At 35.7% G+C, this 25,682-nt stretch overlaps 4 protein-coding genes across 17 annotated transcripts in view; 3 read left to right on the top strand and 1 right to left on the bottom strand.

Moving 5' to 3' along the window:
• The window catches only part of Plod (procollagen lysyl hydroxylase), a 33,083-nt gene extending 21,699 nt beyond the window's left edge, over positions 1 to 11,384 (top strand). For both annotated transcript variants that reach the window (XM_081986143.1, XM_081986144.1), the window contains 3 exons: positions 3,917 to 4,241; positions 7,126 to 7,409; positions 10,645 to 11,384. In XM_081986143.1, the coding sequence (XP_081842269.1) occupies positions 3,917 to 4,241; positions 7,126 to 7,409; positions 10,645 to 10,897 (862 nt within the window). In that variant the 3' untranslated portion in view covers positions 10,898 to 11,384. The remainder of the gene's footprint in view (positions 1 to 3,916; positions 4,242 to 7,125; positions 7,410 to 10,644) is intronic.
• LOC145733371 (immunoglobulin domain-containing protein oig-4) lies at positions 118 to 1,035 on the bottom strand. The gene is made up of 5 exons (XM_081986145.1): positions 854 to 1,035; positions 704 to 798; positions 564 to 645; positions 445 to 512; positions 118 to 393 (listed from the first exon to the last, which is right to left on the bottom strand). Exons 1-5 carry the CDS (start codon positions 957 to 959, stop codon positions 235 to 237), a joined length of 510 nt encoding a protein of 169 aa, XP_081842271.1. The 5' UTR covers positions 960 to 1,035; the 3' UTR covers positions 118 to 234.
• A 1,596-nt stretch (positions 11,385 to 12,980) lies between the features above and the next one.
• Piezo (piezo type mechanosensitive ion channel component) overlaps positions 12,981 to 25,682 on the top strand; it is a 127,251-nt gene continuing 114,549 nt past the window's right edge. For 12 of the 13 annotated variants that reach the window (XR_014179356.1, XM_081987350.1, XM_081987347.1 and 9 more), the window contains exons 1-2: positions 14,197 to 14,497; positions 19,178 to 19,258. Coding sequence is in view for 12 of the 13 variants with exons in the window: in XM_081987350.1 (XP_081843476.1) it covers positions 19,195 to 19,258 (64 nt within the window). In the remaining variant the exon portion in view is untranslated. Of the gene's footprint in view, positions 13,177 to 14,196; positions 14,498 to 19,177; positions 19,259 to 25,682 lie in introns of those variants that run through there. The other variant, XM_081987342.1, reaches the window with a different exon arrangement.
• LOC145734169 (DNA-binding protein SMUBP-2) lies at positions 13,374 to 14,067 on the top strand. Its single transcript, XM_081987355.1, has one exon. It carries the CDS (start codon positions 13,443 to 13,445, stop codon positions 13,845 to 13,847), a length of 405 nt encoding a protein of 134 aa, XP_081843481.1. The 5' UTR covers positions 13,374 to 13,442; the 3' UTR covers positions 13,848 to 14,067.

The following is a 25,682-nucleotide window of genomic DNA, read 5'->3' as shown; positions in this document are numbered from 1 at the left end:
GCAAAGACTGGACATTTCAATCATGCTATCTAGTTTTAGGAATTTCCATAAGTTTCTTGAACTTCTTCTTGAAATGGAATGGAAATCATAATTTAGTTTAGATAAGAAAAAATGACATAGTTTGTTCCAATTTATTATTAAGTATAGTGAACTACATTATTGCTTAATACAGACAGTTATGTTTACTGAAAATACTGAAAATTGACAATGATGACAAACAGTCCCATGCTTCTTTTAATATGTAAGCATTGCATAGTCAGTTCTAAAAGCGCGAAAGTCCAAGGCGTATTTATTGTTGGCCTGACACTCGTAAAATCCCGCGTCCTTCTGCGTGGCCGGATCTATTTCCATTTTACTTTTTATGGTGTCGTTACCTTCAGTCCATTCGTGCACCTGAAAAATCACATTCAGAATTTTGTTTTTGTTATGTGATTTATGACATACCTGGAAATACTTGTGATTGTATAATTCAATTCCATCTTTAAACCACGTTATTTCTGGTCTTGGCATTCCTAATAAATACAATGAGTAGTAATGGTAACATTAAGTAACAAAAGTACTACCTGTTGCCATGCAGAAAAATGTAATTTTTCTCCCCAACATGTATTCTAAGTCGAAATGGCTGGACTTGACGATTTTAGCGCCCTATACACATTAAAACATTTATAACTAATTTTAATAATTGATGATTATGATAACTTACATCTTTATGTTCGTAATAAGTAGCTGATTGAGCACTTTTGTGTTGAATTTTTACTGGGATTCTTGCACTGTACAGTTTACCTTTCCCAAACTTATCTACAATTTCGTAAGTTGCATAATCACTCAATATTCTACAATCTACAATAATTACCTCCAGCCTTGCCGCCCCCTCCAATTCGTGCCGGCTTTGTCAAGCCCTCAGGAAATAGCATAAACACACAACAAATGAAGATAAGTGCGGAAACTTTGGCTAGCATTCTGCGGTGTCCGACCAGACCCTTAACGTGGAATGATCGTGATATAAAACGTCAACATTCGTACGCAATCAGTTTTATTAATATTATTGAAGTCGAAAAGTTTATTGTGGCCTTGTTTTGCTAGACCTATTTGTATTAAGGTCTCTCGGATGGTGTAGAGGGCAATGTTATTCTATTGTTACAGGTGTATTAAACTGTTATTAACCAGTACGTAGAAATCCCACTTAACAAGTTTATTTTTATTGAACCAATTTGTTTGGAATAAATCTGTGTATCTATTTCTCGCCATATTTCAGTAACTGCAATAGGGCCGTTGTACGTTAAATTGATTGACTTATTATGAAAAACGGCATTTATAGCAAACGACGAATTTCAATTTAAGTGCCTGTTTTAGTGTGATGATTAATTTTTCCTTTGCTTGTTTCTCAATTATTATTATTATGAGGGAAAATGGTATGTCAATACTAATCGGTGTTAAAGTGCACAAGTCTATATCAGAAAACTGCCATTAAACAGAGAAAAGTTTTTCAGATAGTGAGGACCGTTTAACGTAGGAAGAACCCACCTTTTTAGGATCTTCGTAGATGTAAGGAGGTTTTTGATAGTGTTACAATTTTCCCGTGGGTTTACACAAAGTCAGTTTAACTCAACAATTAATAAATTTATTTACACTTCAAAACACTCCCTACAATAATTAATTCAGCTACTAAGAACACTACTACAATTCCACTATTTAAACTTTACCGCGTTCTCAAATTCACTACTCCCGCCGTCGACACCGCTTCTTTTATATTCGCAAACCACGTTCTAGAATGACCGCAAAACGCTTCGCGATTTGCCTCGAATATCAAAGATTCTTCCAGGTGTGGCGCTTCCTAACTGTGGCCTACTTTAACACGCGCCCGGCCAGATATTGCGGCGCATCGGTTTCATCCCGAATCGAGTGCTCGTTCAGAAGTATCGAGCATAGTAGGCCCAAACCCTAACACTGCCCCCCTCTTAAAGCTGATCGTCCCGATCCGTTTCATATAATCCCTGGTATTTCTTGAGTCTGTCCAGATGGACAATTCGACGTCGTTTAACCTTTTTACCACATTGTCATCCCAAACAGGTGTTAATTTCGGTGATTTGCCTTTCTTCCTCTGAGGGTTAAACAACCAAACTTTATCATCCTTCTGGTACCCTCCCGAATTGGCCCTCAGATCATAACGAGCTTTCATCTTGTCGCCAGCTAGATTCAAACTTTCCCTGACCAGATCATGGATGTTCAGTAATCTGTCTTGCAACTCGTCAACGTAGTTCTCAATGTTCGTGCTTTGGCCTGTTGGAGATCCGAACACCACATCACATGGAAGTCGAAGTTCTCGACCAAACAGAACTTTAGATGGTGACTGTCCCGTTGAGTTGTGGACTGCTGCTCTATAAGCCATCAAGAAGAGCGGAATATGCTGGTGCCAATCTTTCTGATGCTGATCAACAACCTTTGAGAGATGTTGCTCTATGGTCTTATTAAATCTCTCGACCATTCCATCCGACTGAGGATGAAGCGGCGTTGTTCGGGTCTTCGAGTTCCGAGCCTTCTTCAGTTGTGGTGTTGACATTTGTTTCCAGGTCTTTTCAAGTTCATTTAAGAGTTTGTTTTCTTCCAACTGCTCCTCCTGTTCTGGTCACCCATCGCAATTGGTTACTTTGACTACAGGCTCGAATACCGCAATAATTTCGCCTTTGTTGATTTTGACGTCGTCTGGAAAAATGTTTGCAACTCTTATTGGGACTTCACTTCCTTCATTTACAAGTGATTTCCCAATGAGGCATGTTCCTGGTCGGTCCGGGTTTCGTACAAGTCCAATACAGCTCCCAGAATTCTGCTCCAAATGTCCAATGATTCGGAATTGCCGCTTATTTTTACTGTCTGAGATGCCAAAACATTAATGGGTGACTCATAGCGGTGATTGGTTGACAGGATGAACTCTTCACCTCCAAACCATAGGATATTTTGCTCGGGATCAAAAGAAAATCCATGTTGACGAATCAGGTCCATTCCCAGAATAAATTCATCTTCAATATCTGCTACTAGCACGGTGTGGTAAAACGTAATCCTTCCAAGGCAAATCTTGACTGTTATTTCTCCTAAAACTTTAGCCGATTCTCCAGTCACAGTGCGCCGGAGAATACTTCTTCGTGAAGGCTTAATTTGACTTTTATCCACAAGGTTTGACCGGATCAAAGATACTGCCGCACCGGTGTTCAAAGTAAAAGTAACGTTCATCGCATCCATCCAAATTCACTACTCCCGCCGTCGACACCGCTTCTTTTATATTCGCAAACCACGTTCTAGAATGACCGCAAAACGCTTTGCGATTTGCCTCGAATATCAAAGATTCTTCCAGGTGTGGCGCTTCCTAACTGTGGCCTACTTTAACACGCGCCCGGCCAGATATTGCGGCGCATCGGTTTCATCCCGAATCGAGTGCTCGTTCAGAAGTATCGAGCATAGTAGGCCCAAACCGTAAGAGTATTTAGAGGGTTCTGGCCATTATAAAACGATTTGTCTCAGGTTTCAGGACGATTGAAGAGGTGTCTGACAGGTTTAAGAAGGTTTTCGATAGTATTTAGAAGCCTGTGGTTATTATAAACGATTTCTTTTATAGTGAATTAATAGTATTAAAATCGGACGTGCCTCGTGACGTACTAGCCATTTTCAGTCCTTTTTTTAATACTAAATAAATAGATAGTTTTGTGAATTTGCTATAGGCACTTTTCTAAACAATCTACGCTAATTTTCACAAAAGTTTTCAACCAAAAATAATATTGGTGCAAAACCCCTATTGCCTTAAAAACATTTTACTTCTTTCCCTGATAATCCAGCCATGGTCATGTTCTGGCGGAAAATTATTGATTAATACAAGAAAACATCAAGAACAAGCTTTGAAACAAATACATATTTTCTGTTGCAGAGGTTTATGGAACGTTCCCTTCATTAACAGCGCTTACTTGGTGAATGCCACCGTTCTTAACAAATACGACAGACTCCAGCTGTCGTTCAATCGTCCTAACGTCGACGCGGATATGGCATTTTGCCGAAACTTGCGCGAACTTGACGTATTCATTTACGTTTCCAATAGAGTGGAATTTGGCCACTTAATTAACCCCGACACTTACGACATTTCTCGTGCTGAACCTGACATGTACCAGATCTTTGACAACGAGGAGGACTGGGAGGAGGCTTATATTCATCCCGATTACGCTGAGACTCTTAATCCAGAGAAGAAGAATCTTCAGGTATGTATTTGAGAATTGCCCTTAATTTATATTTACACCAAATTTGGTTAGATTATCTTGATACCTCACCTTGTCCGAAGTTTTTAATCCAAACTTCAAGACCAGTCAGCATTTGCCATGTATTTTTTACTTTTAAGGGCATTAATAGTTTACTCTTAACCAATAATGTGTTTGTTTAGGCTTTTATTGACCGAATGTCGGTATTATATTAGGATACTTAGTAGACATAAGGTCAATAAAAGCTGTCTAAACTATATGTCTTTCAATCAAGTGATATTAATTTAACTCTCCAACTTTCCAAAGGAAGAACTGGTTTCACAACAGCTGACAATATTTGACAGTTCTGTGATGCATGATAGGTGTCCCATCATACTAGGACTGTGTAACTTTGACATTTGCGGCAGAACTGTCCGAATGCCGAACATGAAGCTACAAAATCTGTTGAAAGGTCTGAATTTTACAACTCTACGTTCTGAATCAGTCAAATTTGACATTTTTACCATATAAATGACAGTTATCATAGCGTATTCATTTAAAAACTAGAAAGAGCGAATGAAGAAGCCTGACATACACAAACAAAATCCCTAGATTTGATTTATGAGTTTGTGTGAAATTGGCATAAGATTGTTGATGAAATGTGAATGATGTTATAGTTTTGCTATATCAATACACTGCCAGACGGGTTTAAAAACGACTGTGATGAAACAGGAAACTAATGATTTCGGATCCCAAACGCGGTATGATCTAAAAATCACATGACACCATAATTTTAAAATCCCTCGGTGGTCACGTGACTGAATCATAACGCGCTTGGATCCGAAAGAAAACGGCTATGATTTCTGCTGTGTAAATCATACCGTTAACTGACCAATCATATTCGATCACTATTGCCAACCTAATTCACATTCACTCCTCCTAGTTTTTAACTAGACTATAGGACTCTAACTAACGTGCATATTTACGTCACAACTGTTAACATACCTGCCGTAGAGCTATAAAATTTATCTCGTTTTCGTTAGTGAAATCAAGAGTTTCTGACTTTGAACTTTATACTACTGTCTGTCTAGGTCATATTTGACAGGTCTGTGGTACGTGACAGATGTCCCATGATACTCTTTAAGGAACACTTTAATACTTTGTTTTCATTTTCATTGCTGAAAACTGTCAAAAAAGGTGTAAAATAACGGAACATACTTGAAAAGCATTAAGTTCAGTTCGATTTGGGTTAAATACATTTTATAGCTCTATGAGTGACATTTTAACAGTTGTGACGTTTAGCCGCCTGTGTCTGACTTACTTTGGTCTGTATTATGAATATGACAGCTGTCAAAACCCTATCCGTAAAGCTATAAAACTGTAAAACTTTCTAATTCAGGTTTAATATTAAGCAAATTTAGACCGTATTGCAAACTGCAATATTGTGTCAGTTTCAGCAAAATTGTGTTCTCCCTTAACTATATTATATCTTCGCTTATTTGATACATTCATTATGGACATATTAAGGGAGCATTGATGGAGAATGAATGGAGCTATCACGTGACGCTAATTTGTATTGTAAGGCCAGAATTGTATAGCATTTATCATGTCAGAATAATTTCCAGATGACACCAATCTGTAAACACATACTGGCTTTGGAATTAAACGCGTCCATATTAATAACCCTCTTATTGACATTTGACACTTGACAGGACTCAATACTGTCAAAGTTCAAACTTTTTTTTAAACATCCTTAAAACACAGTAACGTATAATGCACCTTGAAAATTAACTCAGACGTCAAATTTTATCAATCAAAGATCAAATTAAAAAAATTTGGTATAAAAATAGTCAAAACAGTCACGTGACCCCAGTTTTGAAATTGAAAATTTTCTGCGACATTAAATTAAATCTGTCAAAGTTCAAATTGTTAATGAAATTGAGTTTACAAGTCATTAAAACAGTCACGTGACCCTAAAAAAAATTGAATCTTCAACTGTCAAAGTTCATATGTGTCCAGGACAAAACAATTGATGTTAAAACAGTCACGTGACCCTAAAAAAAATTGAATGTTTAACTGTCAAAGTTCATATGTGTCCAGGACAAAACAATTGATGTTAAAATAGTAGTCACTAGCTTTGTTCGGGATCATGATTCTGAACCATTCAGGAAATGTTTTCGAACTGATTTTAGCCATCTGCATGGATGGGATAAGTAATGCTGTGTCTTAATTTACAGGACAATATATAAATTGTCGTGCAAATGGTCCGAACCCATATACTAGTAATAACCCAAACAAAGCTACTGACACACTCAGTCAAGCTGTTGACAAAGCATTTCACGATCCCATCCCTATCCTTAATGTCAGAACTGTCAAAAATCAAACTACTTGGCGTTTTATAATTTCCAAACAGTCCATTGTCTGAATTGTTGCTTTTGATGTGCATGTATTAGCCGTTTCTTCATCATTCTTTTAAATTCTTCAAACATTTTTTTAAATTTTCTTAGCATTTTATCCAAAAATAAATTTCTGAGAGAGAATCTCCAACTCCAACAGTAATCAGAGAAATAGATACATCCATTAGTCATAAGTCAGGAAAACGTCATAGTCACGTGAACATTCAACTAATAAAACTTGACATTTACTGTTTCTGAGTTAGAAACCAGTCAAGTACAATTAAATAAAAACGTTTTTTCATATTTTTTTATAATGTTAAAACGGCATAAGATTGTGCTCCAAATTGGGCAAACTTTGCCTCCATTAAAACAACTCTGTATCTCTTACCGTTTTCGAGATACTTAGACATATTGCATACATGGCAAAACGTTGACTGATTTGGGTGATATTTTTGCTAATTGTATTTTAAGAAGTACCTACTTAAAAATCCTTTTTTTGGTACAATTTACAGCCTTGTCCTGACGTTTACTGGTTCCCAATGGTGACCGAAAAGTTCAGCCAAGCGTTGGTAAACATGATGGAGAGTTACGGGCAATGGTCTTCCGGTAAAAACGAAGATGACCGATTGGAGGGTGGCTACGAAGCTGTTCCGACTAGGGATATTCATATGAACCAAGTTGGCTGGGAGGCTCATTGGATGTACTTCCTCCAAAAATACGTTCGACCTTTGGTCGAACACGTTTTCTTAGGGTACGGCAGTCACGCTCCGAGAAGTTTAATGAATTTCGTCGTTCGGTAAGTGTTCAGCTTCTCACTTTTTAGTGTTGTTTGTTCATACTCCAACAGAACATACCCAAGTCCCAAACTAACAAAAGATAGTTGATTGAGACATTATTAGTGTTAATATCATTCAATAATTCGCCTCGCACCTACGTTAAGCGGAACTGTCTCTAATTACGTCACGGATAATCGTGCCAGGCTCATTTTAACATTCTATTTAAAACTTTTCAATCAATATACTGGCAACTAATATGGAAAAGCCAGACTTACGGCCTTGCTATTGTGACACCTTGCTGACGTAACAATGTCTTTATTTAACAATACATTTAAAGACATTACAGTCCAAATTTTAATTTAAAATTAAAACTTTGGTAATGGTAGGTGTGGATGGAGACTTCTTCTGCTATCTGAAGGTTTCCTTGTTCATAGAGGACAAGATTTAGTTCCTTTAGGAATTTCAGGATCTTGAGTGGGTCTGTTTCGATGAGGTATTTCTTCCACAGCCAGCTGGGGTAATCCCAGTGTGTTTAATCTTCTGTACAGCATAACACTCCCGCAAGATGTGGTGGGGTGTTTCTGGTTCTTCTCCGCAAAACCTGCAGGTACGGTCCTCTTCTAGGCTTAGCTTCCTTAGGTGTTCTCTGAGTCGACAATGACCCGTTAGAAACCCCGTTAATGCCTTGAGACTAATTTTGCTGAGGTTAATCAATGACTTCGATCTTGCTCGGTTAAAATTGGCCTGCCTCAGTCCTGGAAGGGTTTGCCAGTGCATTGCTCTCAGTTCTTCTTCAGTTTTATAAAGTACTTCCTGAACATATGCTTTTCCAAGGCCGCAGAATGGTTCTGGCCCGATCAGTGGCGCTGATGCTCCTTTTCGTGCTTGTTCGTTACCCTCCACTCCAACGTGCCCCGGAACCCAGAGGAGGGTCACCTTGTTGTTCCTTCCTAGATCATTGAGCTTTCCTAGGCACAGAACGATCATCGAGTTGATGTTAGATGAGCTCAACGCTTTGATGGCTGCTTGGGTATCGGAAAGGATCGCAATTTCCTTGTTCCGGTATTTCCTGTCAAGGTTAAACTGAATACACCTTTCTATGACGTGAATTTCCGCTTGAAAAATGCTAGGGAACTGGCCCATTGGTTCCCAGTATTTGGTGCGAGGCCCGTAGATTCCTGCTCCAGTCTCCTCGGGAGTTTTAGTCTGTATACCATATTATCGTATTTTTTCCCAATGTTTGAATGGATTCTCTGCTCCAATCTCTCTTGGTGCTCAGTTCCGTTCGAAATTGTTTTTCCAAACTAAACTTCCTGATGTCAGTAGACAGTGAGTCCCTTGCACTGTGTGCTCTCTTTCCAAATCCGGCCTTATCCAACCTGAGATGTGCTTCCCAAGCAGTTCTTCTCACCATGATGTGGGTGAGGTCGAGAATTACCTCTAGTGCTGCCGTGGGAGTCGATCTCATTGATCCCGTTATGCAAAGACATGCAAGTCTCTGCACCTTTTCTAATGTTTTCCTTGTTGTGGCAAGTTCGGTTTTTCTGTGCCACACTACTGGTCTCACTATCATGGTATACATCCATCGCACTATTGATGGTTTACAACCCCAAGTCTTTCCCGCACACCATCATTGATGACCTTGCCTTGCTGGCAATCTACGTGGCGGTTCCAGATAAGTTTTGAGTCTAGGGTAAGTCCTAGATACTTAACCTCTTGCCGCCATTCTAAGTTTTCGTCGTTGAGTGCTGAAGTCTTGTTCTCCTGGTGAAAGGTACCACTGGGGTTTTTGATGAGTTGATTCTCAATCTCTCCTGATAAACACCATCTTCTGGTGGTCTCTAGCTCTCTTTCTACGAGATCACAGAGGGTTTCTTCGAATTTGCCTTTGGCCATAGTGACTATGTCGTCAGCATAGCCAAGACAAGTTACTCCGTTCCCGGTAAGAATTCCGAGAAGTTCAGTCTATTAAAGGTGATAGGATTGTCTCCTTGTGTTAAATTAAAACTTTAGTGGGTGGTCTCTTCTTCAGAAGGGGGGAGCTTGTATAGCTAAATGTGTGTAGTGCACTTATTATCCCAAAAAATTCACCGTTTTCCATAAATCCTTGTATTTTGTGCTTCTGTTGTCGGAAATTGTATGATATAAATGATTAACGATTACAGATGTGACTGGTTTTAAATACTTAGAGAATCTGTGTCATACATCCACACACTTCTAATAACTTCCTTGAGCCAATAAGTATAAAGTTGGTAGGACTTGTGAACTTTGCAAATTGCATTTTCTTCTCTTTGTATTCTTAAATGTGGAGATCAACCACATTTAAAGCACATTCCCGCGATAATCGGTATACACCTTGGAATATTTCTGCAGTCAATGGGAATGGATTTTCCAGTATCATAAAAACCTCCGGCTTACTAGCAAGTTGTCTGGAAAATGTATGATGGAAAATAAAATCAAATGAGTACTTCTAATGAAATACTAGATTCATCGTCGATTTCATTTAAAATAAATAACTATCCAAATTTTACAGGAAAATCCTCTGAAAAATCAATAGTTGTTATGCGATTTTGGTTGTTATTGTAACAATCATAGAAAACCTAACATAAATCGTGGGCATATCTAACATTTGTTGTAATTTCTATCCAAGTTTCATCAAGTCCAAGTGTGGTCCATCGAAACGTTCTCCAAATATTTCCGTAAATAGTTTTTTCAAGAACTTTGACCATCAATAACATTGGAACCATACACTTGTTTCTAATGACAATTACGTCAAATCGTCACCTTTCGAGCTAAAGAATGTCGCAGTACCCTTTTGATCATGTGATTACTGGACACTCTGTATAACCCTTGAGCAGCGATATTTTCCTCGCGAGAGAAGTGGGTTTTATGGTGCATAAGAGGGTTCTGTAATTAGATGTCACATTTGAAAGTAAAATCATATTCCTACATTTTGGTTCGTTTTTGACAAAGCCCCCCATTTTCACCTTGATGACGTGCAACTAAAATTATAATAATCAGGGTATAGACACTTCTTGTTAATACCTTTGTTAAGTAAAAATATGATAAAAAATATTGAAAAGTTGGCAATGGTCACAATAGTAAGGTTAATAGCATATTGTAAGGCTTTATATTTTGAACCTTAAATTCCATTATTTAGAACATACTTATCTTCCTCCAAAAAACTTGATAATTAAGTTATAAGTTACTACACAATTGAATTGGGATTAACAATGCAACTTGTCGCAATTTCAGCTATAAACCAGATGAGCAGCCATCTTTAATGCCTCATCACGATAGTTCTACGTACACCATAAATATTGCTTTAAACCGAGTTGGTATAGACTACGAAGGGGGCGGTTGCCGCTTTATTCGGTACAATTGTAGCGTAACTGACACTAAAATGGGATGGATGCTCATGCATCCAGGCAGGTTGACTCATTACCACGAAGGTTTACTGGTCACTAAGGGTATCCGGTATATTATGGTTGCTTTCGTTGACCCATAGACACATTAATTACAAAAAACGTCACAGGGCGGTTGTTTCTAGTTACTTAAAGTTTTTATGACTGAAAAAGCCCTGTGACTTTCACTTTTGCCTTGTAGAATTAGAGTTACAAACCCTTGAATCTCTCTCTATCCAGCTGACTAATTTAATTTTAAGTTTTTAATGTTTAGTTAATACTGAGTTACGGTTAAGCATTTCTGTGTTGCATTTTAATTGAATACTAATACTATGATTAACGTGTAAGAGCCAAAGAATTAAAACAGGACATTGCTTTTATATCGTTCGTGTTTCGTTAATAAAAAAACACACTGCCGCATTTGCTTGTAGACTAATAAATATCTGATTAAATTTGTGTTGTGCAATAAATCACATATCTGATTAATATGTGCTCGTATAATTAAAATAATCATAATTTTATTAATTAAAATAAGACGATTTTTGCGATTGGAAAATTTTATATTTATATAATAAATAATGTTTATTGGTGGTAGTCGGCTTTATTTCGAGTATTCGAGACCCAATTAAAATATTTTTTCTACAAACATTCAATAATGATGCATTTTTTGCTTCCAAATCTCAACGAAAAGTTACCCTTTACTGAGGAGTTTACTATATCGCGCGTTGCCAATGGTAGCGAGCGATAAAAATTTTTTTGCTTGCTGTCCAGAGCAACGGCCACAATGCAAGCCATTATTGGAAATGTCAGTGTCACCAGTTTGATGTCAGTATTGAATTGTGTATAGTTTTGATCCTGTTTTTGTTGTATGGCGGTTTTTCAAAAACACGTCTTATATCAAATGCTACAAGAAAACGTTTCTTAACCCTGATTTTTGCAACTTTAGAGCATAGTTTGACAGTTTTGACGTTAGTGGCAGTTGTCACGTGATCGTATAACACTATTTAGCTAAACGGTCACGTGACAATTGTCAAAATAATGGTCATATATCTCAAAAACACGTTTTATATGAAATACTACAAGAAAACGTTTCTAAACCTTGATTTTTGCAACTTTAGAGCATAGTTTGACAGTTTTGACGTTAGTGACAGTTGTCACGTGATCGTAGAACACTATTTAGCTAGACGGTCACGTGACAATTGTCAAAATAACGGTCATAAATCTCAAAAACACGTTTTATATCAAATACTACAAGAAAACGTTTCTAAACCCTGATTTTTGCAACTTTAGAGCCTTGTTTGACAGTTTTGACGTTAGTGACAGTTGTCACGTGATCATAGAATACTATTTAGCTAGACGGTCACGTGACAATTGTCAAAACAACGGTCATAAATCTCAAAAACACGTCTTATATGAAATACTACAAGAAAACGTTTCTAAACCTTGATTTTTGCAACTTTAGAGCATAGTTTGATAGTTTTGACGTTAGTGACAGTTGTCACGTGATTTCAGAAGACTATTTAGCTAGACTATGAAGTGACAATTGTCAAAATAACTGTTAAATCTTAGAAAATCGTCTTGTTTCGAAAACTGTGTTAAAATGTAATTCTTGCAAATTCTAGTAAACATTTTGACAATTTTGACAATAGTGACAGACATCACGTGGTTTTAGAGAATAATTTGGAGTAAGAAAATGAGAATGCTCATTTTTAGAATCCTTATAAAATTTCCTATTCAATAAACTGAAAAAGTTTCACAACAAACATACGGTAAATTATATACAAAAAACAGGAGAACGGTAGAAATACAGTTTTAACGGTAGACTTGGCAACATTGGTTATTGGTCGAAGTCGGAGTGTGGTTCATCATATTATATTTATCGCCGAATGTTTAAAGAATGCAAAAAGGCAATATTATTTATTTTTTTTGTTTCTTGATTGTTCCATTTAATAACGGGGTAGATTTTGATGGGAGGAACGAGCGGGGTAAAGTTATTCGAAGTGAGGTAGATCTACCCCGATCGGAGTAGCTTTGGCAACGCTGCGCTAAGTGCAGAACTAATGTATCTGTATCCTGCTCTAATGAATGTCATTGAAACAGTGTGGTAATACACGAGTTTTGACCAAGCATGTCATTCGAATAGCAGTCCAAAATGGCGTGTGTTATGACAGCAGGGCGCAGTTTTTTCGTAATTTTTTATTGAAATTCCCGTTAGAATAAAAATTATTCTGAAACATTTGAAACCTCTGAAAATAATTGAGTATATTCCCCTTTTTGGAGCCGGCAAAAAGTCGAAAATGGTGTTTGCTGCGTTAAACTGGAAATTGGGCGGAAAATTGAAGATTCTGCCAGCCTATTTGTTTATTACAATCTCTGACTACCGGTAAGTTTTAGTTTTTAAGGATTTTTCAAGGATGAAAGGAACTGAAGGAAGACGAATGGTTTGAATTTTGTGTTTTACTCGGTTCATTATTAGGCTAGACTTTCATTTTTGTGTCACGTGACGTTAAACAGTTTTACAAACACTATATCACATGATACGTTTCTATCATGGCGCTACCAGTTAAATAACAACTGTCATACAAACCAAACCTAACCTCAACAAATGTTTACTTTTTTTAATCACATAAATAAAATTAATAAGCAAAAATGTCCACAATAACTGAAACAAAAACGGAAAACCACGTGAAAAACAAGCAAAAAGACTTGCAACAAGCAACCACGTCGAAAAACGACAACGAAGTGATCGAGAACGTGAAAGCCCTAGATAGCGCTTGCACCTACACCAAGTGCAAGACGAAAACCAGTTTGTTCGCCATCGATTGTAAGTTCTGCAAGGGCCGATTCTGTTCCACGCACGGTTTGCCCGAAGTGCACGGTTGCGGCGAGGCAATCAGAAGGGAAGAACGAAGGGAGTACCTGCACCCTGAACCAAAGTTGTCCCAAGACAAGCACGATCAGGCTCAAACCAAACTGAACATGAAGCTGCGACAGATGCAACTTGAACGAAAGTCAAAGCAAGGATTTCAAAGTAAAGGCAAAAATAAAAAGTAATTGGATAGTCAATGCATTATTTTTTTGTTGGATTTTGTTTAGGCTTGTTAATAACTAGCCAACAAATTATAATTCTTAACTAAATAATAACTTTTAATACTCTTTACCATATTGTTAATGATTGAATATTATACTGTTAAATTATAAGTTATTTATTAGTTCCTTTTACATTATGCATTGTAAGTATTGTTTTTATTAATACATAGTAAGTAAAAAAATATTTTTGGCGTATTTTGGGTTGCCTGTTTATTTATCTATTATAGGCTGGCAAAGCCAAACCGCAACCAACAATACATCAATCAGCTGGCATCCCTTCCATAACCGTTTTGTTTGTGGCACATTTTCCAGGTTTTGTTGACAGATCGCCCTAAACAGTTTGAGCGTTCCGTGTGTGCGAAGATCAGGTTACGTTTTTATTAAATTTTTATTGATAAAACCAAAAACCATACAACTTTTTTAAACCTAGAATTAAGAACTGCAAAGACTACCTAATAGTTGCAATCCTGCGTTAGTTTGTGTTAACTCAGTTTTATTCAAGTGAAATGATGTGAGTGTATCAACCTTCACACATTTCTTAAAATTAATTAGTTTACTACTATCTTTGATACTGTTGAACATGTAATCCGAAGGATATAACTTTAGTCAACTTGGTGAGTAGTTTCTATTTTTAAAGGTGTTGCCAGTCAAAGAGTGTTTAACAATTTCCTGTATAGTTTTACAGTATTTATCACAGTGATTAATCCTCTGCTAAGATTAAAGTTGGTTAAATTGATACAGGAATTACTAGATATTTATTTTATTCTATCTATTCTACATCAAATAAGTTATTATCTATTTGTCATTAAATTATCCCACAACAGAACCTTTTTATGTGGACAGTTTTAGAAAATAAGTTAATGCCTGGTTTATAATACAAAATTTATATTATCGAGGGGTAAACCCACACCGCTGAGTACAATTTTCTACACTAATTCCTAATATGCCAGTAATTCCCACTAATTTCTTGTAATGCCCAGTAATTCCTAATAATTCAGGATAACTAACCTAGCCTAACAATACCCACTAACTTCCTGAATTACCACAACTGGAGAGTCATAACAAACCTTTTTAAGTAAAAATAAGAAAATATGCCTGCAAGGATTTAACCTGAAGTAGATATCAACTGCAGCTTATTTTAAATGGGACATCCTGTATATTTTTTCATTTTTGTATTCTACCTCAAATTCTCAATGTCATATAAAGAGATATTTACCATTTTATGTGAAATTTGATATTTTTGGTCTTCAAAACATTTTTAATTTAGTCATCAGGAAAGGTTTTTTTCTTCGTTTTTGTGTTTTGACATGTTAGACCAGGTTTCTTCTGGGAGTGTGTGCAGAAGAAACGTCAAAATAATAAAATATACAGTGTGGTCAAAATATCAGTTCTAAAAAAGGACAGAATCTAGTTTTTCAAACAATTGGCCGCCAGAGGGCTCCAAAACTAACTAAATGTTTTCCTTGACTGTTACCGCTCAAATTTCTTTAAAAGATTTTTTTAAAATCGGGCCTGTATGGCCCTGATATTTGGCACAAAATAGCACAATCTAGGGTAGGAGCAAAACTGTAGAAATACAATCATTAAGGTCGATTTTCGCTTGTACAAACTGGCCAACATTACGCTAAACCCACTAGGATAGTGGCGGTGTTTCAGGCAAATTTGACCCTAACGAAAATTGTCATTTTCAAAAACAGTTTTTCAAAAAATTTCCAAGCATTACGTCGTGGTAGACCTAGAAAGTCACGTGACCCGGTTTTCCTAAATTTCTAAGGCCAAATTAGCCTTTAACCAGTAAAAAAAAGGTTTGTGGTGCACCCTGTCACTAAACCGTAAATAATACGTGTATTTGTAGCACTTTGTATATACTTTTATACGTCAATGAACAGCCGACGAAATGAGCTTTCTAAAAATATCCCTATTTTGATTGATATGGTAAACGGTTTGGCCGCTAGGGGGCGTCAAATTTGACCAATTTTTTTATCACTTTTTTGGTGCATCCTCTTGTTTAATTCTCAAAAACTCGCTTATTTGCACTATTTTTAGTAGAGTTTTATACGTCAATGGACAGCCAATGAAATGAGCTTCCTAAAAATACCCAATTTGGGATAATAGGTTGGACGGTTTGGCCACTAGAGGGCGTCAAAGTTGACTTATTTTTTTATGAATTTTTTGGTGCATCCTCTTGTTTACTCCTGAAAAACTCGCTTATTTGCACTATTTTTGGTAGAGTTTCATACGTCAATGGATAGCCAATGAAATGAGCTTTCTCAAAATATCCTTATTTTGGTTGATATGTTAAACGGTTTGGCCGCTAGGGGGCGTCAAATTTAACCAATTTTTGTATCACTTTTTTGGTGCATTGTCTTGTTTAATCCTCAAAAACTCGCTTATTTACACTATTTTTGGTAGAGTTTTATACGTCAATGGACAGCCAATAAAATGAGCTTCCTAAAAATACCCAATTTGGGTTAATAAGTTGGACGGTTTGGCCGCTAGGGGGCGTCAAAGTTGACTCATTTTTTCATGAATTTTTTGGTGCATCTTCTTGTTTAATTCTCAAAAACTCGCTTATTTGCACTATTTTTAGTAGAGTTTTATACGTCAATGGACAGCTATTTAAATGAGCTTTCTAAAAATACCCAATTTGGGTTAATAGGTTTGGACGGTTTGGCCACTAGAGGGCGTCAAAGTTGACTTATTTTTTTATGAATTTTTTGGTGCATCCTTTTGTTTAATCCTCAAAAACTCGCTTAATTGCACTATTTTTGGTAGAGTTTTATACGCCAATGGACAGCCAATGAAATGAGCTTTTTAAAAACACCCAATTTGGGTTAATAAGTTGGACGGTTTGGCTGCTAGAGGGCGTCAAAGTTGACTTATTTTTTTATGAATTTTTTGGTGCCTCCTTTTGTTCACTCTTGAATAATTCAATTATTTGTAACATATTTAGTTGAGTTTTATACGTCAATGGACAGCCAATGAAATGAGCTTCCTAAAAATACCCAATTTGGGTTAATAGGTTGGACGGTTTGGCCGCTAGAGGGCGTCAAAGTTGACTAATTTTTTCATGACTTTTTTGGTGCATCCTTTTGTTCTCTTGAATAATTATTCAATTATTTGTAACATATTTAGTTGAGTTTTATACGTCAATGGACAGCCAATGAAATGAGCTTTCTAAAAATACCCAATTTGGGTTAATAAGTTGGACGGTTTGGCCACTAGAGGGCGTCAAAGTTGACTTATTTTTTTATGAATTTTTTGGTGCATCCTTTTGTTTAATCCTCAAAAACTCGCTTAATTGCACTATTTTTGGTAGAGTTTTATACGCCAATGGACAGCCAATGAAATGAGCTTTTTAAAAACACCCAATTTGGGTTAATAAGTTGGACGGTTTGGCTGCTAGAGGGCGTCAAAGTTGACTTATTTTTTTATGAATTTTTTGGTGCCTCGTTTTGTTCACTCTTGAATAACTCAATTATTTGTAACATTTTTAGTATAATTTTATACGTCAATGGACAGCCAATGAAATGAGCTTTCTAAAAATATCCCTATTTTGGTTGATATGTTAAACGGTTTGGCCGCTAGGGGGCGTCAAATTTAACCAATTTTTTTATCACTTTTTTGGTGCATTGTTTTGTTTAATCCTCAAAAACTCGCTTATTACACTATTTTTAGTAGAGTTTTATACGTCAATGGACAGCCAATGAAATGAGCTTCTAAAAATACCCAATTTGGGTTAATAGGTTGGACGGTTTGGCCGCTAGGGGGCGTCAAAGTTGACTCATTTTTTTATGACTTTTTTGGTGCATCCTTTTGTTCACTCTTGAATAATTCATTTATTTGTAACATATTTAGTAGAGTTTTATACGTCAATGGAAAGCCAGCGAAATGAGCTTCCTAAAAATACCCAATTTGGGTTAATAGGTTCGACGCTTTGGCCACTAGAGGGCATCAAATTTTACTCATTTTTTCATGAATTTTTTGGTGCATCCTCTTGTTTAATCCTCAAAAACTCGCTTAATTGCACTATTTTTGGTAGAGTTTTATACGTCAATGGACAGCCAATGAAATAAGCTTCCTAAAAATGCCCATTTTGGGTTAATAGGTTCGACGGTTTGGCCGCTAGAGGGCGTCAAAGTTTTTGGTGCATTTTTTCGTTCAATCGTCAATAAGTAGCTTATTTGCAACACTTTGTATAAGTTTTTATATGTCAATAGATAGCCAATGAAATGAGCTTTTTATTGACGTATAAAAATTGGTTGATTAGTGGTATGGTTTCGCCGCTAGAGAAAGTCAAAATTTTTGAAAGTAAAATTACAAAATTCATAATTCTTCCTTGTTTTTCAACGGATTTCATTGCAATTACCAAACTTTATTGATTTTATTTATGTTTATATTTGAATGATGTTATGAAAAAATTATTTTATGATATTTTTTATAATACATATAATTTAGACTTTTTCAATTTTATTAATAGTTTCCATAATACAAATTTAATGCCCAGTAATGCCCAAAACACAGTAACACTTCCCAAGTAATGCCCACTAATTCCTACAGTTTGTACACTATAATGCCCCAGTGGTTTACCCCTTGAATTCTATTTAATAGTTTTCAAAATACTACATAATTTAATGCTCAGTAATGCCACACTACTAAGTATTAGTAATGCTGCCAATTGTCAAGTAATGCCCACTAATTTCTACATCATAATGCCTCAAGGGTTTAACTTTACTGCAGAAGTTTACATTTCCAAGCACTTTTTACTTTATTGGGTTTAATTTGCAGTGATGTGTGTGTGATGCCAAGATCATGTTAACTTTAAGGTTATTATGTGTGATAACCCCTCCAATTATACTTGGTTTTTCATCAATACCTTTCATATCTTGATTTATTAAACCAAACTTTAATTAACATATGTTTATAGTTAATTCAGGTGTCTTCTTGTATTTTTTCATACAAGATGAAGGTATTTGCTTTGCATGTTTATGTTTAGTGACATCTTTCATTACAATTACAGAATTATTATAACTTAATAATGTAGAAAAATTAATTCTCTAAAAACATTTTACCCACCTACTCCCATTCAGTTCATTTCACTTTTACTATTCAAGAACATCTCTGATTCCATCATTCCATCATGCTGGATTTGATTTTTAAATCACATTAAGTTGTGGATAAACTATTAGAATTTAGTAAAATTTTGTATTTTTTTTTAGTTATCCTGGGTGGACAACTTAAAAAAAAATATTGTATACATCCTTTTATTAAACTTGAACGATTTATGCTTTCAGAAAGAGGACTTATCATCATGGCTAACTATTGGTTGTGTGCAGCTTTATTCAGATGTCTTTTGCCTTTAATGATTGGATCATGTAAGTATAATTTTTGATTTTTATATGGTTATTTCATATCTAGAGTGTAGACACATCTAAGAATGTAAATGCATACATTTTTACTAAAATTTTAAACAAGAACATGACTTAGAAAATTGAAAGTTTGAAAAGAATATTGTTTTAAAAAGTGTTTGTAATTGGATTTAACCCAGTAAAAGCTGTATCTATAGGGGCTAAATCAATGTATAGAAATATCCTTCACTATGGTATTTTTATAATGTATTTCCTATTCCCAGCTGCTGATAACTGCTATGAGGTCATCACTACTAATATACATAAAGTTCAGTCAGTGGGATTTGTATAATTCGAAACCAGTGGCCATAAATAGTATTACAAGTTTGTTTCATTCATTGACTACAAATTTTAATAAACTGTATTATTAGAATGGGAATGATGACTGAAAACGACATTAATATGTTATAAGAAGTTTTAAAAAGATGGAGTGTAGTAATTATATCATTATGGAGGTCAAGCTTCCCAGTATATTAATAATTCACAAAGCAGTTTGTACTAGGTACTAGTGATGGGTAAATTACCGGTAAAGTAAATATTTTACTTTACTAGGAAAATTTGACTGGTAAACTACCACCAGTAAATTGACAGTTCAAATTTTGATACCGCTTTTCTCTCTGACTGTACCAAATTTTGTAGTGTTTTTCAGGTTATTGGATAGGAAATTTAATGAGGATTTCAAAAATGTGCTTAAAACAGTAATTTTCTTACTCCAAGTGGGTTTTACAGTCGATTTTGTCCTTTCAAACTGTGTTTCTGAACGTTCAAACTTTGACACCTCTTTTCTCCGTGACTGTACCAAATTTTGTAGTGTATTTCAGGTTATTGGATAGGAAATTTAATGAGGATTCCAAAAATGTGCCTAAAACAGTCATTTTCTCACTCCAAGTGGGTTTTACGCGCGATTTTGTCTCTGACTGTCCTTTCAACTGTGTTTCTGGCAGTTCAAACTTTGACACCGCTTTTCTTCCTGACTGTATTAAAATTTGTAGTGTTTTTCAAGTTATTGGATAGGAAATTTAATGAGGATTCCAAAAATGTGCTTAAAACAGTAATTTTCTTACTCCAAGTGGGTTTTACAGTCGATTTTGTCCTTTCAAACTGTGTTTCTGAACGTTCAAACTTTGACACCTCTTTTCTCCGTGACTGTACCAAATTTTGTAGTGTATTTCAGGTTATTGGATAGGAAATTTAATGAGGATTCCAAAAATGTGCCTAAAACAGTCATTTTCTCACTCCAAGTGGGTTTTACGCGCGATTTTGTCTCTGACTGTCCTTTCAACTGTGTTTCTGGCAGTTCAAACTTTGACACCGCTTTTCTTCCTGACTGTATTAAAATTTGTAGTGTTTTTCAAGTTATTGGATAGGAAATTTAATGAGGATTCCAAAAATGTGCTTAAAACAGTAATTTTCTTCCTCCAAGTGGGTTTTACACGCGATTTTGTCTCTAACTGTCCTTTCAAACTGTGTTTCTGGCAGTTCAAACTTTGACACCGCTTTTCTTCCTGACTGTATTAAAATTTGTAGTGTTTTTCAGGTTATTGGATAGGATAGGAAATTTAATAAGGATTCCAAAAATGTGCTTAAAACAGTCATTTTCTTACTCCAAGTGGGTTTCACAATCGATTTTATCTGTGACTGTCCTTTCAAATTGTGTTTCTATCAGGTCAAACTTTGACACCGCTTTTCTCCCTGACTGTATCAAATTTTGCAGTGTTTTTCAGGTTATTGGATAGGAAATTTAATGAGGATTTCAAAAATGTGCTTAAAACAATAATTTTCTTACTCCAAGTGGGTTTCACAGTCGATTTTGTCTGTGACTGTCCTTTCAAACTGTGTTTCTGTCAGGTCAAATTTTGACACCGCTGTTCTCCGTGACTGTACCAAAATGTGTAGTGTTTTTTAGGTTATTGGATAGGAAATTTAATGAGGATTCCAAAAATGTGCTTAAAACAGTTATTTTCTTACTCCAAGTGGGTTTTACACGCTATTTTGTTTCTGACTGTCCCTTCAAACTGTGTTTTTGGCAGTTCAAACCTTGACACCGCTTTTCTCCCTGACTGTATCAAAATTTGTAGTGTTTTTTAGGTTATTGGATAGGAAATTTAATGAGGATTCCAAAAATGTGCTTAAAACAGTCATTTTCTCACTCCAAGTGGGTTTCACAGTCGATTTTGTCCCTGACTGTCCTTTAAAACTGTATTTCTGTCAGGTAAAACTTTCAAACCGTTTTTCTTCGTGATTGTGTTAAATTTTGTATTGTTTTTCAGGTTATTGGATAGGAAATTTAATGAGGATTTCAAAAATGTGTTTAAAACAGTCATTTTCTTACTCCAAGTGGGTTTCACAGTCGATTTTGTCTGTGACTGTCCTTTCAAACTGTGTTTCTGTCATGTCAAACTTTCACACCGCTTTTCTCCGTGACTGTACTAAATTTTGTAGTGTTTTTTTAGGTTATTGGATAGGAAATTTAATGAGGATTCCAAAAGTGTACTTAAAATAGTAATTTCCTTACTCCAAGTGGGTTTTATAGTCGATTTTGTCTCTGACTGTCCTTTCAAACTGTGTTTCTGGCAGTTCAAACTTTAACGCCGCTTTTCTTCCTGACTGTATTAAAATTTGTAGTGTTTTTCAGGTTATTGGATAGGAAATTTAATGAGGATTCCAAAAATGTGCTTAAATCAGTCATTTTTTTACTCCAAGTGGGTTTTACACGCGATTTTGTCTCTGACTGTTTTAACAAACTCTGTTTCTGTCAGGTCAAACTTTGACACCGCTTTTCTCCGTGACTGTACCAAAATTTGTAGTGTTTTTTAGGTTATTGGATAGTAAATTTATTGAGAATTTCAAAAATGTGCTTAAAACAGTCATTTTCTCTCTCCAAGTGGGTTTGACAAGCAATTTTGTCCCTGACTGTCAAACTATGTTCAAACGTTGGGTTAAATTTTCGAGGTATTATGAGACACTTTACTAGTATTACCAAGCATTTTGAGGTATTTTGATGTATTTTTAAGGTGTTTATTTTATTATCCATTCCATTATTTTATTAGAAATTCCATTGGAATTTTGAGCAAAATAAAGCCTGTTTCAAGAAAAATTGTCAGATATTTGAGGGAAGACATTTATGTCATAAATGTGGTCACATTATGTGGATTATTTTTGTTACGGTAAATTATTTATAGATGTCGCAGTCATTCCTTACTGTTAAAAAAAACTTCAAATACGAAAGTGGTAGATACAATGTCTACTCTATTTCTAGATAAATTTTAATTTTACATGGTGTCTCAAAATTACAGGGTTAATCAAATTTACCTTTTTTTAAATAGGATGTCGAATTTTTACCACAACTGTGTAAATAAAATATTTGAAGAAATTGTCAGGCAGTTTAAATAATTTAAAGGCATTTCGAGGTATTTCAAGGCAATTTGAGGCAGTTTTAAGGCATTATGACTATGAGGCACTTTGAGCAATAATAGAGGTATTGTGAGTTATTTGGTGTAAGTTGCAATAATCGGTGTTTAGAAATGTTTTGCAGCATTTGATGCAAAACGTGTTTCTGAGATTTATGATAGTTATTTTGACAGTGGTCATGTGAGAGCCATGACAGGAAAATTTTAATTAGATCCATAAATTTACTGGTAAAATTGGTACATTGTTAGACTGAATTTTACTTTTCCAATTCACACCCATCACTAGTGTGTAGGTACCTATTATTCACAAATTCGGTTGTCAAGAAATCAAGCAGTCTACAGTTGGGTCATCACTAATATTAGACATTGTGTTATCATTCCAGTTAAACTGGTGGCGCTTGAGTGGAAATGTTTGGGTTTCAATAGAGTACAGATAATTTGCACTTTTATCAACAATTCCCATGTGCGGAATGTTAAAAAGCAAACCCTTCCATAACCTTTAGTTCAGGAGATATGGTGTGACCGACTTTTTAATCATGGAGTGGCATTTTACCACGAATTCCCTGACGGACGACGACGGGGGTGTTTCGTAAAAAGGGAGAGTCGTCAGGCGAGGGTGAATACACACAGGGACGTACTGTTCGTTAATCCAGAAAAAGTCAGATTTTGGTTATTGTCTTTGACCTGGTTTTTGTACCGTACATTTTGCTTTAGTGCAAATGTTTAGTACTGTTCAAGACGACATTATTTAATTTCATTAGGAGTTTCCCGGTCTATTAAGATCTACTTTATTAGTGATTTCGTTCCACCGTAGGGACCTTCGCAGGTTTTGATGGGAGTGGCGGCAAATGACCTAGACCTGCCTAAAACCCCAATTTCAGTTTTGTTCATCCAGTAAATTTTTGATATCAGAGATGACATTAGTATTTATGCAGTTACATTGTTTGATATGGTTCTTCTAGAAGACAGAAGGCTTGGCAATATCAATTTTTTATAGCGGTTTGTTGCCGCCCTGAATCTGGATCTAATCAAACTTATTGCGCCACGGTGTCGCCGTTTCCGCAAGCCATTTGCTCTATAAACATAAACGCGTGTCCGCACCCTTAAAATGTCTCTCGATAGATATTGTTTGCTACCCTACATTGACGTGATGTCCTTATTTTACTGGATAGGAAATTTAATGAGGATTCCAAAAATGTGCTTAAAACAGTCATTTTTTAACTCCAAGTGGGTTTTACAGGCGATTCTGTCACTGACTGTCCTTTCAAACTGTGTTTCTGTCAGTTCAAACTTTGACACCGCTTTTCTCCGTGACTGTACTAAATTTTCTATTAGTTTTTTAGGTTATTGGATAGGAAATTTAATGAGGATTCCAAAAATGTGCTTAAATCAGTCATTTTCTAACTCCAAGTGGGTTTTACAGGCGATTCTGTCCCTGACTGTCCTTTCAAACTGTGTTTCTGTCAGTTCAAACTTTGACACCGCTTTTCTTCCTGACTGCACCAAATTTTGTAGTGTTTTTTCAGGTTATTGGATAGGAAATTTAATGAAGATTCCAAAATTGTGCTTAAAACAGTAATTTTTTAACTCCAAGTGGGTTTTACAGGCGATTCTGTCCCTGACGGTCCTTTCAAACTGTGTTTATGTCAGTTCAAACTTTGACACCGCTTTTCTTCCTGACTGTATTAAAATTTGTGGTGTTTTTCAGGTTATTGGATAGGAAATTTAATGAGGATTCCAAAAAGGTGCTTAAAACAATAATTTTCTTACTCCAAGTGGGTTTTACTCGCGATTTTGTCCCTGACTGTCCTTTCAAACTGTGTTTCTGTCAGTTCAAATTTTGACACCGCTTTTCTTCCTGACTGTACCAAATTTTGTAGAGTTTTTTTAGGTTATTGGATAGGAAATTTAATGAGGATTCCAAAAATGTGCTTAAATCAGTCATTTTCTAACTCCAAGTGGGTTTTACAGGCGATTCTGTCCTTGACTGTCCTTTCAAACTGTGTTTCTGACAGTTCAAACTTTGACACCGCTTTTCTTCCTGACTGTACCAAATTTTGTAGTGTTTTTTTAGGTTATTGGATAGAAAATTTAATGAGGATTCTAAAAATGTGCTTAAAGCAATCATTTTTTAACTCAAAGTGGGTTTTACGGGTGATTTTGTCCCTGACTGTCCTTTCAAACTGTGTTTCTGACAGTTCAAACTTTGACACCGCTTTTCTTCCTGACTGTACCAAATTTTGTAGTGTTTCTTTAGGTTATTGGATAGGAAATTTAATGAGTATTCCAAAAATGTGCTTAAATCAGTCATTTTATAACTCCAAGTGGGTTTTACAATCAATTATGTCCCTGACTGTCCTTTCAAACTGTGTTTATTTCAGTTCAAACTTTGACACCGCTTTTATTCCTGACTGTAGATTTTGTAGTGTTTTTTCAAGTTGTTGGATAGGAAATTTAATGAGGATTCCAAAAATGTGCTTAAATCAGTCATTTTCTAACTCCAAGTAGGTTTTACAGGTGATTCTGACCCTGACTGTCCTTTCAAACTGTGTTTATGTCAGTTCAAACGTTGACACCGCTTTTCTTCCTGACTGTACCAAATTTTGTAGTGTTTTTTGACGTTATTGAATAGGAAATTTAATGAGGATTCCAAAAATGTGCTTAAAACAGTCATTTTCTCACTATAAGTGGGGTTTACAGGCGATTTTGTCCCTGACTGTCCTTTCAAACTGTGTTTCTGGAAGTTCAAATTTTGACACCGCTTTTCTCCCTGACCGTATCAAATTTTGTAATGTTTTTTCAGGTTATTGGATAGAAAATTTAATGAGGATTCTAAAAATGTGCTTAAAGCAATCATTTTTTAACTCCAAGTGGGTTTTACAGGCAATTCTGTCCCTGACTGTCCTTTCAAACTGTGTTTATGTCAGTTCAAACTTTGACACCGCTTTTCTTCCTGACTGTACCAAATTTTGTAGTGTTTT

Source organism: Ips typographus, linkage group LG9 (assembly GCF_016097725.1).
Source record: "Ips typographus isolate SLU linkage group LG9, UJ_Ityp_2.0, whole genome shotgun sequence".
In the NCBI taxonomy this organism is placed as follows: domain Eukaryota; kingdom Metazoa; phylum Arthropoda; class Insecta; order Coleoptera; family Curculionidae; genus Ips; species Ips typographus.
Note: the sequence above shows the minus strand (reverse complement) of the source record. Positions and strands in the feature narration are given on the sequence as shown.